Here is a 17500-nt window from a genome sequence, read left to right as displayed (position 1 = left end):
GAGTGCTCACATCGGCGACAGGAATCGATCCATCACATCCACAAAAGCCTCAAGTATCTGTCGATTGAACATAAAAAAAAGAGATAGGATATAGATCCTGTTTACGATGACTAAACTTTATGCCTTGAAAGATGGCAGTCATCAATAAGGCACCCTTCAGGCACTTTTCGCCAAACTTTTTTTTTCATCTTTCTTTCACACACAACCAATCCTACTTGGATCGTTGTCTCTTCTTTAATGAACACAGACTGCATGCATTTGCTCACACATTTTGGTCCAATCGGGTCAACCGTTAAAAACTAACAAACAAACAAAAAAAATTAATTACACATTGACATTTTGCTTTAAAGGACATTTGCACCGAAGAAATACAGCCCGAAGGCCCACTTTTGAAATGTGAAACAAACTGCCTCCGACGTAAAATAAATCTGACATTTGCACAAGCACGACCATCCGTAATGAGGAGCTTTGAACCGGAATTCACTTGTAATGCCAAAAAGGCCGAGAGGAACCAAATAGTTGAACTTGACGCTAAGCTCGTCGTGTGATGACCGCTAGCTTGCCTCTTTATTAGTGGCGCATGTAGCCGACCGTGCTGCTATCACGAGCCGTGCTCGCTACGTCTCATCTATTGTTCGCACCGTCGGTGACGCTACGTGGGATAATCTTCGAGATATAGCGACCAAATTTTAACATCTCTGGCACAAACTATCTGCTGTTTCCGGCGCATGGATTGGCATACTCGACAGACGCATTCATCTCTCCCCTGATGACGCATTGGCCCATGACTTTGGTGTTCCCCCTGTTATTCCCCCCTGGGTGCCGCCGGTGGTTTGACATTCATCATTCCCGCTGAATGGACAACGCAGAGTGGGATGAATTGCTCTGACATCTGGCACAGATGTTCATGCGTACCTTCGGGTGCTCTGGTGATCCCCCTGAACGCAACGGCCAAATCAAAAATAGTCGATGAATCAAACCCCAAGCCAGGAATTGGATGTCATCTGGATGACATTCGTTTTTGTGGTTACGGGTGGAAGAGTAGCGGAGGGTCTAGCCGTCGTTGACGAGACGAAATAGTCAGCAGTCCTGAAAAGTCCTTGTAATGAAGGGTTTCTGGTTTTCGAAGGGAGAAGCAGAGCTCCTGGAGGCACGAGCATTTTGGATGCCCGTTTTAAGATGCGGTCGTCACAGGTCCTGATGTTCGGGTTGGGGTTCCTTTTATTTTGATCATTAGTGCCGCTTAGTTTGGGTCGACATGCTACTTTTGCGTTAGCGGAACCGTGACTTGTGATCATGCCGTCAGAAGCCCGGTTCAGGATGTGAACATGACGTAGGTGTTGCGATTCCTGATTTGATGCAATCATCAACTCACATTCTGGGGAAAATTTTTTAACCAATCTCGCCAAAGAGACCGAAAGCCCGCCAAGTCATTATCTCGAGCTTACGTGTCTGGGCTAAAACACAAAAGCCGCCGTGCTGCTAAAACAGAGTCTTCCCGAGCCCGCTCATCCAACACTGTTTTCATTCCCCCCCTCAGGCGGCTTGTTCATCCGAAACACGGATCAGGAGTACACTGCCTTTCGCTTGGCCATCTTTCTGCACAACACCAGCCCGAATGCCTCGGAAGCGCCCTTCAACCTGGTGCCTCATGTGGACAACATCGAGACGGCAAACAGCTTCGCCGTCACCAACGCCTGTAAGTGTGCTTTCGCATTCAAGTGGGCGCCGCCGTGAGCTCAAATGATTCAGCCCGTGTGCCTACCGGAATGCAATTCCGGCTAAAGACAGTCTTGCACAGCGCAAGATCATCTTAAACGCTCCCCACTTGAATTCGTCGGAGAGCCTGAAAATGGCTCGCTGAGTGCTGCTGTTTTGATTACCAACAGAATTCACTCAGCAGTTCTCTATTGAACCTGTGCGTTTGCCAGAACATTAATCGGCGTTGAAGACGTCAAACAACGTGAGGTCATCTTGAATGGTACTGCTGTTTTGGTTAGCAGCAGACGTCAAATAGGCTTAACGCGTCAATAACAAATAATTAGTTTCTTTTTTTCTTTTTCCATTGTAGTCGATTTGAGGGAAGCATTTATTTTTTTCCTAATTGGCTGGCAGGGCAACGACTGTACATTTTAATTGAGATGAGGACGCTGACCTGTGATGCAAGAGAACCTGTCTTAAATGTCTGTGCGTGTCGGTGGTGGGCACGATTTGGAGGGTGAGGGTCCTGCCAGCATGGCGGCCCAATGTCTTGCGGCACGTGCAGTGCGATTCACTGTTAGAAAAATCGATTTGTAAATGAAGCTGAGAATGAAGTGCTGTGAGCTCGGTTTGCCGGTCGAAGGTTGTGTTGTGTTTGTGTGCGACTTTGATATTTGTGTGCGTGCATGCGTGCGTGACAGATTTCAAATATGTGATAAGAAGACGCTCCTCGTATCTATTCGATATGTCTGCTTTTCCAGACAGGAGGCAAAAAATATCATATTGCCCCTCTCAGTCCAAAAATAGCTGACGGTGTGTATAAATGCGCAAAGACGGCTCATGTGACCCCCACTCATTAAATGTCCTGCTGATTTTATTTCGTTTATTTCGCATAAACAATTTCTGTGAATCAGTGATGTTGGACGCGATAAATACTTTTTTTTAAATTGTTGCATTTTGATTTTTTTTTTTTTAAAAAGTGCTTAAATTACAGTTTTAGTTGTTGGAGAGTAAGTGGACACAGAATCACCGAATGAAACTAATTGCCACAAAATAATCCCTGTAAACAAATAAATACATTTGTGCAGACATATTTTCATGCATACATATCTACACACAGATTGCAAGTAAGCGTTCACTTTCCTATTATGATTGTCATTGATTCATTTATTGATTATGTATTTGCTTAATGACATTAAGTGCATTGTATTTATTTCAACACAAAGTGCAGAATCCCCATCATGCCTGTGGGAGTCCGTATCTCTCGTACACAAATGTAATAGGCTAATAGGCTAATAGTCCAAAATAAAGTGACGGCTTGCATAATAGCGTACAAGCAAGTGAAACAGCGTCAAATACAAAATAATATAAGATACAAAGATTGGTCAATAATAAAACGTTTATCTGCTTTCAAGGTGGTCCTTTGCCCAAAAAGTAGCTTTTCTGCTAGGTCACCGTTAATTCCAGTAATCCACCGATGACTTTTTCTTTTCTTTTTCTTCAATGCCCGCAAGGTTACAGCATCCTTGAAACATGCAGTATGTGTTCGGTACGGAGGCAGAACGAAAGCCGGACAGGAAATGGCTGCTACAAGCTCCTCTTAATGACCAAACGCTCCAGAGCAGCGGGGGGCCAAAAGCGGACGCTCAGGGGCTATGAACACTGTCCCCTATATGTTTTCCCCGGTAAGACGAGGGGATTGTCCACCTCGGCTCTGATGGCCGCACACTCACAGGAAGCCGGTCTGCGGCCCATTGATTGGACGAGGCAAATCAGAGCAGAATTACATGAGGCAGTCAATGGCTGTGATAGCTCAGGAGCCGGGGGGGAAGAATCTACTATCGAACCGCAACGCTTGTTTCGCCACTCATTTTATACTCTTTTATTCCTTTTTCTGCTTCTTCCCTGCTGTTTGGCTCCATGATTGTGGTTTTTAAGTTCCCGATCATATACATGCCGCGTATCCCGATAGGGGGATAGTTCATTGCGCTGATGTTTTATGTTTTACTTTCTTCTGTGGACAATTTATGTCCAATTTTTTTCTCCTTCAGTGGCATTCAAAGCCTTAATTGTGTTATGCCGATGAGATTTTATGAGGAAAAATCACTTTCTACCTTTAGGCTACAGTTGAACAATTTAAAGATGGTCCTTGAACATCACTCAAAGCCGAGTTAACTAGCTACCTTGAATGATTTTCTTCCTTTCCGCTTGCTTTTCAAGGGAGGCCAAATTTTAAAGACTGATTTATCCGTTTCCCCAAAACACCTTTTTTTTTCTCCATAGACGTTAGTATAATTTACAGATTTTTCCTCTCAATGTGTCACAGTCAAGCTCCGCTAGAAGATAAATGGCAAGTAACACAGAGAACATTGTAGTCTCCCGGTGTTGTTTAATTGACGCATGTGATAACGGGCTCTTATAAAACATGGTAAATGGACTCTAATGTTGTTTTAGTGGACAATAAACACCAGTGTGATGTATCTATGGGTGAAACAATTTAAACATAGCTCTTAAGTAGTGAGTAGCTATGCATCTTTTAGCGCTCCCGCCATTTCTAATGCCGTTAAATGCGTCAACATGTTATTGAAGTCGTTTCTATTCATTGTAATGCAACAGGGAGGCAAATACGTAGGCGAATTTGTGAATACTGTGTTGCTGCTGTGGTCTTTTGTGTCAGGTAAAATGTTCCGGACTAGCATGTAGCTACGGCTAAGTAAGTAGTAGCGGAGGTCAGCCACCACTGATGCACATCCAAAGCATTGATCCGCTGAGGCACTGATGTGCTTGGGATGCACGTTTAGTGTGTTTGCTATCTGCTATGCTAATCCGCCATGAGCTACGTAGCCGTGGCGGAAATGCGAACCCAGTCGAGGCATTTATTAGAGCTGAGGCCACTATTTGAGGATATATATGGCCTATTTCCATTGCACTGAGAGGTATAATAAAAGGGATATCCGGCCTCCTGCTGGAGGAGCATCGCAATAAAAGCAATAAAGCATTCAAATTAATTGAGACACCGCTGCATAATTACCATGAGCAAATGACGCCTGAGCCGGAGATGTGGTCCAGTTGTGATGTCAAGTGTTCCCCGCACTGAAAATGGAATGTCAGCAAGCGCTTCTCCGGTGTTTATCGTGCGAGTTACTTAAGCATCATACTTTTTATGCATTAAGTGTCCGCTTGGTAATAACTCACTTCACCTCCGCTTGTAGCACTCTGGTTAAAATGATGCCGCTTTGGGGTGACCCCAATGATTTGTGGGGCTTTTCGTTATTAGGGAGACTGAACTGGGGCTTTGTTTCAACCCAGTGGTATATATTCTAGCCTCAGTTTATATCCTGATTTTTCATTTATTTTTAAAATCATTTAAATGTGTTGTCTTCTCTGCGGTGTGTCAAAATGATGTCATATCTATTTTCATTTTACAGCAACTTTAAGTACCGCCGCATCCCACAGTAGCATTACAATATTGTCGCCATTACCGACAGAGACGAATCGAGGCAAACCACTTGAAAATCATATGAGCAACCGTATGAGCATGCATGCGCCTTGCGTATTTTTCATGTCATTCATCCAGCTGATCCCCCAAGTGCATAGATTGGGGCATGAGTGCTCGTGCGCCACCCATTAATTTGACCCGGGCTCTCGCTTTCGTCGAAACATCTTCGTCTGTGTCGAGCCATTTATATGCGCCGTCTGGCTCGCGCCGCCCGTGCCCTTATAGGCGCTCGTGCGGCATAGGCGACGCTCCTTTGTGTGTCCTTCAATGACAAAACATTCTATGTGTGCATGTTGGTCTTATTTAAGTCTGTTATCTCCTGCACGGGCTTTTCATTCCGAGGACTCTTCCCTATACAGGTTCGTCATTTGTCTGAGGATTCTTCTGGGAAAATATGTAAGGGCCCTTTTGCTGCCTGTTCGGGCAAATGGCTGGCGAAAGAAAGAAAAGGAAGGCGCGGAAATAGGGAGGAGGGCAGTGGAGGGGGTGGGGGGGGTTAATGAGAGATTAATGTGGTGAAGCAGGGAGGAAGATGATGTGAAAGAAGGGACGGGGATAATGGGAATACACTCTACCTAGTATACAGCGGATATAATAAAAGCTTACACTACCCAGGTGAAATGCGAATTTTTTTGTGCCATAAGAAAGTGAGACCAAGATAAATCATTTGCAAGCTTTCATACTATTAATTTGTTCTACAACCGCTCAGTTGAAAAAATACAGTTTAGGTGCTCCTGTGTAATACCAAATAAAGTTAAGATGTTCAAGCAAGCTTTTCTTGACATGTTTTGGCTCACTACAAAAAACCAACCACCCTCAAACGCTTGTTAAATTGGAATTAAGACACGCTCGCCACCATTTTGAGCGCCCCCTGATAACCATAGAAAGTTCAGCTGTTTTCAGACGTGTTCCCATTTTTTTGCAGTTGAATTATACAGGTTATTGGTCACTTTAAATGTTTGAGTGCCGCTGACATTAAATGCCGGGGGAGCTCCGCCAACCTCAGCTGCCACCTACTTTTGTTTTTTTTGAGCGGAGAAATGTCTCTGCTAACTGTGGTTTGATCGTTAATCCAGGAGATGGTAGCACTGGCCCTCACACACTACTAAATACTACTACTACTACTAAGTAGAGTGCAAATAGATTGTCAAGTATAAAATTGTTACACTGGCCATTCATTATAAATACATTATTTCTGCCATCAAAAACACATTTTCATTATTGGGGTTTTACATCACATAAACTTCCACCCATAGTGAGAATGACAAAGACATGTTTACCTCTGAAATGTTTGTCCATCCAAACTTTAAGTACAAATTAGCTTTAAAGTGTTTGACTTTATAGGTCTCCACTCGATTCAACTTCATTCCTGTGCCGAATGTAGCGAGCGATGGCGCTTTTGTTTTGTTTGCTTGCTAAGGTCAGATGCAAAATAGTAACAGTCCCCCCTGGTCAAACAACGATGAGGCTAATACAGTCAAATTGGAGCCGTGCTTTAAATAAACAAATAGAAACGGAGTAAAATTAGGTTCACCTGCACGCTCTAATCAGATTCAATCCAAGTTATTGTTCTTATTATTCATGTTGGATTATTTACAATAGCAATGTTATTCTCAAAAATATTTCAAATTTATGACTTGTGTTTCAAAATATATAAAGTATCCAAAGTATCTTTTATTATTTTTATTTACTTTATGAAATTATTGTTAGTTAGTCGGTAGTACATGTAATGTAAGAGTCAGTCCATTTGTGAGTCACTTGAGACAAGATCATTTCGCTATTCGTACGTTTTGCCACGTTTTTGTTCAGTGGTGCGCCACGAGAATTTTTCTCAAGTCAAATGGAAGCCTTGACACAAAAAGGTTGGCAAACTATCTCAAATGAGCTACCCCTTGTTCAACTTTGACTCGTCCCCTTTCTTCCCCGGCATGCCTCTCCCCGTTCCTCCCCCCTCCCCATCTGTGTGCTGGTTATGTAAGTGCCCCCCGAGGCTTGTGTCGGCATCCGTGTGTGTGTGTGTGTGTGTGTGTGTGTGTGTGTGTGTGTGTGTGTGGTGTGTGTGTGTGTGTGTGTGTGTGTGTGTGTGTTCAGGTGACACAGTTCGGGCAAGAACTCTGGGGAGGCAATTTGCACCAAACAACAATCAACCGTTGAGCCTACCGATGCTGTTTGATGAATGAAATCACCTCTGCGCACCGTATATAAGATTTAAAGTCAACAGTGTACCGTTTTCTTTGCCTTCTTATTCCATGGTTATCTGAAAGATGTTTGGCATCTTTACCTGTGATGGTGACACACGTAAATATTTGTTTCCTAAAACAAAAGAAGAAGAAGGTTTGATTTTATTTATTTTTTTTATCCCTGCATAAGTTTTGCTTCTTCTTTGGCTAAGTCTCAGGCTACCAACATGTTCTTCGTGACGTCACATGCAGCATTTTGCTTGTATGTATATATGTATGTATGTATTTATTTTCTCCGTGATGCTAATTACCCAACGGTGATGCGGTGATGAATCATCAAACAGGCTCACGGTCGTTTAATTATTAGCCAGATTTTACACGTTGCCTATAAAGTTAATTAGCTCTTTTATGGCACTAATCTGAATGTCGAATGGATGATATCTTAGTGTGTGTCCATTATTTCCTTACTCACTGCGGATCGCTCTTTGAATACGGCGCTCCAAAATACTCGCTGAAGTCAACTAATTCGCTCCCGACTGATGGAACGTGGCGCCGAGGCCACGGCGGGCCGCGGAATGTTTGATGAGGGCGACAATTATTTAACCGCTTCTGCCGTCTACGCAGCTTCCTGCTTCACTCAATTAATACAACAAACAAACAAACAAAAAAAAAGATCTATTTTTGGGAGCGATGTTTGGATGCTCGGAAAGATTTTCCTTCTCTAAAACTAGGACAGAAAAGGAAGCCATGCCAAACTCTTTGTGTTGATTGTATGAGCGGCATTCAAATTCCAACTCTCCTATTATTTTGAAATCAATCCATTTGACACACGACGTGTTCAGATAATGAGATTTTTTTTTTTTTAACTAATTAAATACCTGGAAGCGATGCGCGAGTCACTAACAAAGTGCGACAAAAAGCCGCCTGTGTCCGCATTGACCTTGAAGCCGCCGCATCTCGTCCGGCCGCTAATATCGACATTGTTCACGCAACATTAATGCTAATGAAAGCCGAACGGATTGAGGGGAATAACTTTGGGACACAGAGACGCCCCGGAATATTTGAAGAAGGACACTACACAAATGAATCAAAAAGCTCACGACTGCAAAGTGACATGCGGGGTCAATTCAGCCTATTGTCCTGAATTTTACACGCCTTACTGAAATGATTACAAACGCCGAGATTCTGTTCAAGGCTTTGCCCCAAAACACCAAATATTATTCTAATGTCTAATTTGATGAGGAGAAATATAACTCCATAAAATTGTACTTTTTCAAAACATTGTTAAACTGTTAACTGTACTCAGAGCTCTTCAGTACGGCACTAATATTAGTCGTTTTGCAGTTTATAAGGATTATTACTATGAATGCTATTATATTGTCTGTCGACATGATGCCATTACGTTGCTTCACTGACGGTCCCGCTGCAACATAGATGCCGTTCAGCATTAGCGCCGAATCGGGTCCATCTGCGAAAATACCAAATCCCAGTCTAGCCTGCCCCTGCGCAGTTCTAGACCGTACCTCGCGTCAGACTGGTACAGGTCATGAAAATAGAGCCCAATGAGGCAGCCCCTCAGCCCAGAGCCCAATTTTGTATTCCAGAACAAAGTCTATTGGCATTTTGCCGCCTGCTCGTTATTCACCCGAGGCAGTAATGACTAGTGCAATCCTCACCACAAACCACACCTGTCTCAAAGAAGCCGTATAGGCCGACAGCGCGGTGTCATGAGGGCAGAGAACATTGGTAGCGTCCCGGCGGACCTGCCAAAGAGGTCAAGGAATGTTTTCCTCCCACATTAAACACGAGAAAAAGCCATTCTTCTGGCAAGCTCTCCTCTTCCATCCATTGGGACGGCGCTAAAGGTCACAAGGGGGATGAGTCACGTCAGGTAGGTTTTTCCCTCCTGAGGCCACATTGACGTGGAACTAATGAACAGCGCACATAATTAAGAGCGTCCATGACAGCTTTCTCCATCAAAGCTAGAGATTTAACAAGCGTGTAATCAGCGAGCTAATTGTTTGGACACACTTGCACGTTCAACACAGATGATTTCTTTGTCTCCAGGCGAGCGTGGAGCCTACTGGCCATCTGACGTCTGAGAGACTTTCAGAGGAATTAGCAGCTTTTCATTTTCCACCACTCCAAGCGCTCTATTTTTGCAGACGCCGCATGCGGGGATGCTGATTTTGCCGCTATTTTGTATAGTATAATAAAGTAGTTTTTAATGAACGCCTGCCATCTTCAAACGTCATGTTAGAAGCAGGGCAGCCCGGTGGTCCAGTGGTTAGCGCGTCGACCTCACAGTGCAGAGGTACCGGGTTCAATTCCAGCTCCGGCCTCCCTGTGTGGAGTTTGCATGTTCTCCCCGGGCCTGCGTGGGTTTTCTCCGGGTACTCCAGTTTCCTCCCACATTCCAAAAACATTCTATTGAACACTCTAAATTGTCTGAAGGTGTGAGTGTGAGCGCGGATGGTTGTTAGTCTGTGTGTGCCCTGCGATTGGCTGGCAACCGGTTCAGGGTGTCCCCCACCTTCTGCCCAGAGACGGCTGGGATATGCTCCAGCACGCCCTGCGACACTTGTGAGGATCTCTGTATCTCTATCACACACACATACGCAATTTAACCTTTGACCTTATGCTACTCCTCCATCGAATGATGACTGTTCTTAGAGCAGATCATTACTCATTACCTGTTCCCCTGCACACCATTCAGCCTTTGTGTCACTGTGTGTTGTATGTGTGTGAGCATGTTTGTGCGTGTGCCAGCGTTATCTCCACAAAGCCGGCGTTGGACGGCCTCGCCGTTTCAACTCTCTCCGGCGGGCCGCCGGAGTCGAGTGGCCTGATTGTAAGTTGATTGGCCAATTATTGCACTTTTTATCGAGCGCGCGGATAAGATTTCCTCAGCGGTGGTCTGCGGACGGGGGCGGGGGTGTGTGTGTGTGTGTGTGTGTGTGTGTGTGTGTGTGTGTGTGTGTGTGTGTGTCTGTGTGTGTGTCTCGGGGTCCAAAGGGAAGGGACGGGATCAAATGATTGAGAGGGTTGTTGCGGCATCTCAAAGTACTATTGTGCAAAATTGTATGTTGATTGTCCATATTCTACGTTTATCGTAAAATCCGCGCCCACGTAGAATGCGCCCCCCCCCACATACCCTTCTAGAGCAGTTTTTTTTCTCTGTACTTGTCTACGTTTCCCCCGTTTGCTGTTCTCCTTTATTATCAAAGTGGATAACAGGAATGAATATAGATTCAAAACGTACCAAAAAAATCAATCAAATTGTTTTGAAAAATCGGATTTTTGAGAAAACCTCGGCACCGGTAAATGTGTCACGAATGTGAAATAAATGTGTTCCTTATTAAGCCCCCCGTATGATGCGATTTCCTTTTGAAACGGTTAAAGACAAAGAATGTTAGCGTTTGGTTTGATGAAGCAAGTGTGACAATGGACGCGTTTTCTCACGTGGAGGCGGCACAAAAGTCTTGAGCTTTGCTTCGCGGCAAACGACAAAGCGGCTGCATTGTACGTTGCCTTTTTGGGCACATTTGCACACAGCTGATGTCAGGGCTTATTTTCTGAGTGCTGCAGAGGATTTAGAGAGGGGGGAAAAAAAAAAAGCCAAGCCCCCCCCCATTCCTCACATTGCCCTTGACGTTTCCCAGCCCGGCGCTCCGGCCCAGTAAGAGACTCAACACAGCGGCTTGTCGACTATCCAGCCGTCACCCCGCCTCCTCCCCACAACCCTACCGCTTCTCCGATTCTATTTGAGTAAATCCGCTGACTTTGCAGGATCCTGTGGGAACAGACTCCATGATGATGCACATTAACGGCCCACAGAGAAAACACATTTTCCGAGGCGGACTGATGAGATGCTTGATTCTGCCGGAGAAATGAGGAGAAAATGATGTGATTTTTCATATTATCAGCTTTGCAAATGCTTTCAAACAGACGGATACTTTTTATTAAGATACAGTTGGACAGACGCTCCAAAGTTGAATGCTATCTGTTGTGCGACGCCGTTTTTTTCTCCCATTGGAAATGATGGAAAATCTTTTAGTTTTTTACTCAAGTAATTTTTTGGAGGGCTACTTTTTTACTTTTCCTAGATTGATTTTGTTCAGAAATACCAGTACTTGAGTACAATTTTTGGCTATTCTATTTACCCCTAAAATTTGGATGATCACATTTTGAAACAAAGCAAGTTCCGTTGGACCTTTGAGGAATTTCTGGAGTTTGGACTTTGATTTATTCCACTTTTGAGGGCGTTTGACTTTGAAAGTTCCCCTGCAATTTAAGGAACTGCCATTTTGCAGTCCTCCGGCTGTCTTTTCCGGTGAATAACAAGGTCACACAATAGCTTTTTGTGTCAGTTTAAGTAAAAATTGCTACCGTGTTGACAGGCGGGTTTGTTTTATGAGCGTTTTGACATTAAATCCACTTTGCTCGCGCAAGCAGTAAGTGTCAGAAACGACGCGTTTGTTATTAAGTCGACTCATCTCTCCTTGCGTCACTTTCCGGGTTTTCTTTGAAATCCTGCAAACAACCACCGCTGACGCCGAGTCTTGCGGCCCACCCTGAACCCCTTCCCTCACTCCTGGAGTTATTTCCTATCTCCCCAGGGAAGCTGAGGTGGGTTAATGAGGCAGACAGGCCAGATGATTCTTCTCCTCAGTGAAGAACATTCAAGCATTCCCCTAACATGCATTATGCAAGCCCCCCCCCCCCTTTTGCGGAAGAAATGAATCGAAACCCACTTCAAGTATCGTCTTGATTTTGAGCACGGAATGCCGAGCAAGTGTGACGTCTTAACAGAAACGTAGCGCCCGTTTGGTCGGCGAGAGGGCGTTTGATATGTGGATTACGCAAATCTCAATTACTCAACCGCGACGTCTTACATGAAGTAACCGTCATAAATACACCCTCAAAACTGCTGGGTTAAAAGTAACCCAAATTTGGTTGAAATAGCTAACCCACGAGCGCATAAACCATTGTCAGTAAATAAATCCAAGTCCATCTCGTTCTATCTCGTTATCACCTTGTCGCCACACGAGCGCCGCCGCGCTGGAGTCCAAAATAAGGCCCGGTGGTTCGCCTTGAAGAAGATAAATCCCGGGCCCAAGCGGTGTTGCGCGCACTTGTTAGCGGCTGTAATGAGGTCAGAGTTAGCGCTGTCTCGCTCCGGTGGAGATTTATATAGAGATGAAGAGGTCCAGCTGTCTTCCCGTACCCCTGCCATGAAGATGCATGTACCATCCGCCGGCTTAGCGGAGTGGTGGATGGAAGGTGGAGAATGCTGGCTGGCCTGGCTGGCTTCGCAATGAGCGCAACTTTTGGATCGAAGGCCATTGGTTGGACCGTCGCGTTCTCAGTGAGTAAGTAGAGCAGGGTTAGCTATGTTGCTAACTTTGTAGCGACGCGGAGAATCCATTTCAGTTTTGTCGCAGCCTTGGAAGTGACCGCAAGATCCACTAGATGGCGCTATGATGAATGAGGTCTGCTGTACTGGCGCGGAACAAGATTCCCGACACGTCAAGTCAGTTGCTACCCGTTCCGAGGTCTGTTTGGGAAGTGTCGGTGTTTGGGGAAGGCGTTTATTTCCTTACAAATTTCGTCTCGTCTAAGTCGGTGCCACTGTTTGAGGAATTGCGCTATTTGTCAGTTAATCCCCTTGGTTTGACGCGAACAGATGCTGCTTGATGTCCAATTTGTTCCAATTTAGAAAGAATAAATAATGAGGACCCTCTGTGAGTCGCTGTTTGTCATCATACACCCGACGAATTAATCGTCCTCAGGCGCACCAATTTTTGCATTGCCTTCACCCCGCTGAAAATGGTCGCGCGCGGGCATCGCACGATTGTGCTCGGCCCGCTTCACCGGATGTACGAATCTCTCGCCGTCCGCGCTGGCGGAGAGGCTTCTTGGAAGCGGCGAGCAATTAAACGCGCCGGATGAGCCAATTCTTGGTGGTGCACTTTTGCTTGAAGAAGCAAGCTCGCAGGAGGAGCAGGGTGAGCAAAACCAAAGGGACGAGGAGCCGCCTGCTCGAATAATTAATGAGCGCGTGCAAGGGACCATGTCAGACAAAACTGTTTTTGTGTCGTGGAACCACCACCAAAGTCGAAAGTTGTCTAATTTGGATTTTGCGCAAGGTTTTGGGCAAGGTTAACCTTGACTGTCAGACAAATTTCAGTCCTGTTATAATGCGCAACTCACAAGACCTAATTTGACTTGGCACCAAAGGATGAGCTCCGTGTGTGTCTTTTGCTTTTATCGCCTCACGACTTTATCAGTAATAACTAACGTCTGTTCGCAGAGAATCTCCCAAGGAAGTTATTGCAAAGCAAGTTGACGTCTTTCTGTTTGGAAGCATGAGTTCACTTCCCTCTCAGTTTGTCTATCATGTGCCCTGCGACTAATTTGTCCGCTGATGCCAAGGCACGAGTGGAGAAATTTGGTCTAAAGATGCTCTTATGTAACGTAGCCTGTGGAATTATGGAGCCTTTAGGTCGACCTTAATCATCAAATCGGCAATTCTAAATATTTTCACTGTACGTGTCAATGCTTGGTCCCGATTTCTCACGAATAGCGGCAGTTTCCTGTACTTGTCAAAGTTCACACTAATAAGAGTAAACAAACTCTCTCGTCTTAAGAGGTCACAGTTGTTTTTACGCCGGGGGGGAAATATAACTGGCTTTGCTACACCGGGCCTGCGAACGGAACACGCCCTCTGGATTATTCATGTCCACGTTGAATAATGCAGAGTGTTTACCTTCACCGACAGTGCGCGTTCCACAATAACAACTGTGCCGCGTCGGCGTGGGAACACTTGCCGCTTGTTTCCAAATCGCCAGGAGTGAACCGGGTCGGTGTGAATGTAGGAGCCCCTTATCCCACAATTAGTGGCATGGACGGGGCGTAGCGCGACAGGAAATTAGCACTGTTTGACTGTGACGTAGACTTTAGCTTCCGACTTCCGTCTTCGGACGCACACTGGCAGCACATACAGTATGGACACTGAGGTGTGGCATTAGGAATTTAAAAAAAAAGTAAAAAGTATGAAATAGAAACATTGTTTATTGTCCCCTCTTTTCCTCCATATAATGAAATCATATATAACTTTACGTCCCTCTCAGTGTTTATGTGCCCAGATGCATTTTTTTATCGTTTGCTTGCTTGGCCAGGCCTTATGGGAGCAGACTGGCCCCGGCTTCACAGTTGTTGGCTGTGGTACAAACAATCCGTGCTCACACGTGGCGTAGATTTGCGTTCTGACCAAGTAGCAGAGTGATTGTCCCCAGCCATTGCTTTTCGCCATCTTATTTCTTCTCATGAAAATCCATACGTGCTCAACAGATTCCTGTTGAAAATGGAAAGAAATGACATCCTCTCTTCTCTCTAATGTTGCGCCTGGCCGCCATCTCCGTCATATACTGTTTGCGCCTTTGGATCTTTTCTGCCTGTCTGAGCGGCTTTCAGCGCTTTCTAAAAATAGGGCAAACGTCTTCGTGGTGGTCGGCGCAAGGTAGCGCGCAGAGCATGTCAGCTGCGGTTGGTCATTGTGTATTATATCCCGGATGATATCTAGCGAGGGGCCGTATTAGATTTTACAGTGTGTCAAGGTGGCATTTATTTGTTGTGAAATGTGTGTTTTGGAGGCCTGGATGTGCTGAAATATATTGAACATTAATATTGTTCTTGTCTAATGATAACCATTAAATTCTCACAGTGTTGAAAGTCTGCATTTGGACAACGGTGTAATACTATTCTTTTTTTTTTTTTCAAAAATGAGAGATTAGCTACAAATAAGAAAATATTATTTGCCTCACAATAGAGAACTTCCCAATTTACAGCAGCAAAATTATGAAAGGCAGAAAGTAGAAGACAAAAAGTATACTGTATAAATAAATAGAAATATAAACTCTAAGTATAAGCATATTAAAAATAGGTGAGCCGTGGTGAGTCCAGGTTTTCAGGACCGTCTATTCAAGAGCTTGACAGCAATCGGCAGGAACAAGCGGCGGTACCTTTCCTCCTTGCAGCGCGGGTGTATCAGTCTCTGGCTGAAGGAGCTGCCCAGTGCTGTTCGGGTGGCCTGGAGGGCATAGGAGGGTCTGTCCATCATAGCTGTTAGCTTAGCTAGCATCCTCCTGTTGCCCACCCCCCTCCAGAGTGTCCAGGGAGCAGCCCAGGACAGAGTTGTCCCTCCTGACCAGTCGGTCCAGTCTCTCTCTGTCCTGGGCTGAGATGCTGCCTTTAAAAAAAAAAAAAGCGGGTTTGTGACATTTGTGAGACGTCTCTGTGATGTTTTACCAAGTGCACCATATTCTAAGAGCGGAGTAAAAGGACCGCTGTCGTCCGCTGCGTTATCGACTGACATCGAAGCTTTGCCACATGACTCCGTCGTTGACAAAAGCCAGATTAACACCGGCGAGGCTTTCATGAATGGAAGCGTGTGACGTCATCGAACGGGAAAAGGAGGAAGGGTTGACTCATGTGGCGAGGGCGGCTACGAAGCGATGGAGTGAGCGGATATGAGCCATTTTCATTCAGGCTCGCTCTTGGATGTGAAGACCGGGGCTCTTTTCATGTGTCCTCGTTTTGCCCTCGACCTGTCCCGCCCTCTTATCCTAGTTTTCCAAACCCCGGGCTTTGATTCACCTCGTCTCCGCCCAAGTTGACAGGAGCACTTGAGTAAGGAGAATACATCTGCCCGTTTGCTCCTCCCCGATGATCTGGAGACAGACGCTTGAGGAAGGCCCAGTGCAAGCCCGAGTGTTTTGCCAGTGCAAGTGTGACGATGAGCCGATCTGACAGCATCGGGCAAAAAAAAAAAATAAAAAAAACTGTTGTCCTAGGACCAAAAGTCCTCCAAGCTCGGCTGCGGTTTAAGTGTGGCTGGGTGGACGCGCTGTCTGAAAAATCAGTGAAGCAGAGTGCGCTTTATCCTTCCCAACATCCTGTCCCGAGATGACTCAACGCGTGCGTGCATGCATGCACAAGTGTGCGCGTAATATGTGCTCGCTCATGTGCGTCCCTTGACATTGTTGTGTCTTATCAAGAGTGCTTTTTGAATGGATAGAAAGCAACGGGTTCCTTCTGCAGCTCTTTTCAAGGCCGAAAGGACCCCGTTAATCACGTTAGTTTGGACGGAAGGCATCGGGTGAGACCAAAGGCTTTTATTATTATTATTATTATTATTTATTTATTTATTTTAAGATTATGCGAGGTCCAATGTTTTGGTCGTGTTTGATGAGACTGAAGACTTTGGTAGTGTTAAGTCATGGGAGGATTTGGTAGCTTTGCTAAGATTAAAGGCTTTGGTCGCATTTTGACCAGACTCCCAAATTTTCGTAGTGATGTTTAAAAACCACACACACTGAACGTCACAGATACTACAGTAGAACAACAGGGTGACAAAGCCAAGTGGACAGAAATATTACTAAACAAATAATGATGCAAAATCCATTTACATCCCATTACTCGATTAATAGAAGGGATAATCTGTTCAGTCCTCTATTCTGCAAATATTTGAAATACACAGTAACTGCTGCAGTAGACCTTGACCTCGCTCTATTTTGCATCTTTTTTTAAATTTTTGCTTATCATCTTGGGAGGTTGAAAAGAGTAATGAGCCTAATTTGATAAAATAAGTAGCAGATTTCAAATGTCGTCTCAAAAAAAAAAATCCAAGTGAACAACAGACACCTGAAAAATCTACTGCACTCTGAGTGCAGCAATGAAAAATTTGTATTTGTAATTCTGATTTGACTGCTACCGTTTCCCGTGGCTGTCCGCTGTCAAGATATTTAAGTGGCGCGTCTGGGAGCGCGCTCCGATAACGTGTACGTTGCCTCCCAATAAATGTCCCCGTACTCTCCTCCCCGCTCTGGTTATCTCATGTTTTATGGATGCAAAGTGGTTACAAGGAGTTTGCTTCACGCATCCCGAGGCACCGGCAGTTAAAATATTCATTTTTAAGGCGCTCCCGGCGATTCCCCTGCGAGGTTCTCCGCTACGTTATTAGCGCTTGTATTTGTTGTGTTTTGATGTCTGGCGACGTAAATGTGTTTCAGCTCGAGCGGATCCCCCCCCCCGCCGCCCGCCGCGACGCAGCGGGATG

The 17500-nt window shown here is 45.1% G+C and overlaps 1 protein-coding gene across 4 annotated transcripts in view; it reads left to right on the top strand.

Moving 5' to 3' along the window:
• The window catches only part of gria4b (glutamate receptor, ionotropic, AMPA 4b), an 85598-nt gene that overhangs the window by 2392 nt on the left and 65706 nt on the right, over positions 1–17500 (top strand). For all 4 annotated transcript variants that reach the window (XR_002168230.1, XM_019869573.1, XM_019869572.1 and 1 more), the window contains exon 2: positions 1541–1699. Coding sequence is in view for 3 of the 4 variants with exons in the window: in XM_019869573.1 (XP_019725132.1) it covers positions 1541–1699 (159 nt within the window). In the remaining variant the exon portion in view is untranslated. The remainder of the gene's footprint in view (positions 1–1540; positions 1700–17500) is intronic.

Source organism: Hippocampus comes, unplaced genomic scaffold (genome assembly GCF_001891065.2).
Source record: "Hippocampus comes isolate QL1 unplaced genomic scaffold, H_comes_QL1_v1.1 scaffold109, whole genome shotgun sequence".
In the NCBI taxonomy this organism is placed as follows: domain Eukaryota; kingdom Metazoa; phylum Chordata; class Actinopteri; order Syngnathiformes; family Syngnathidae; genus Hippocampus; species Hippocampus comes.
This window is presented reverse-complemented; position numbering and strand designations above follow the sequence as displayed.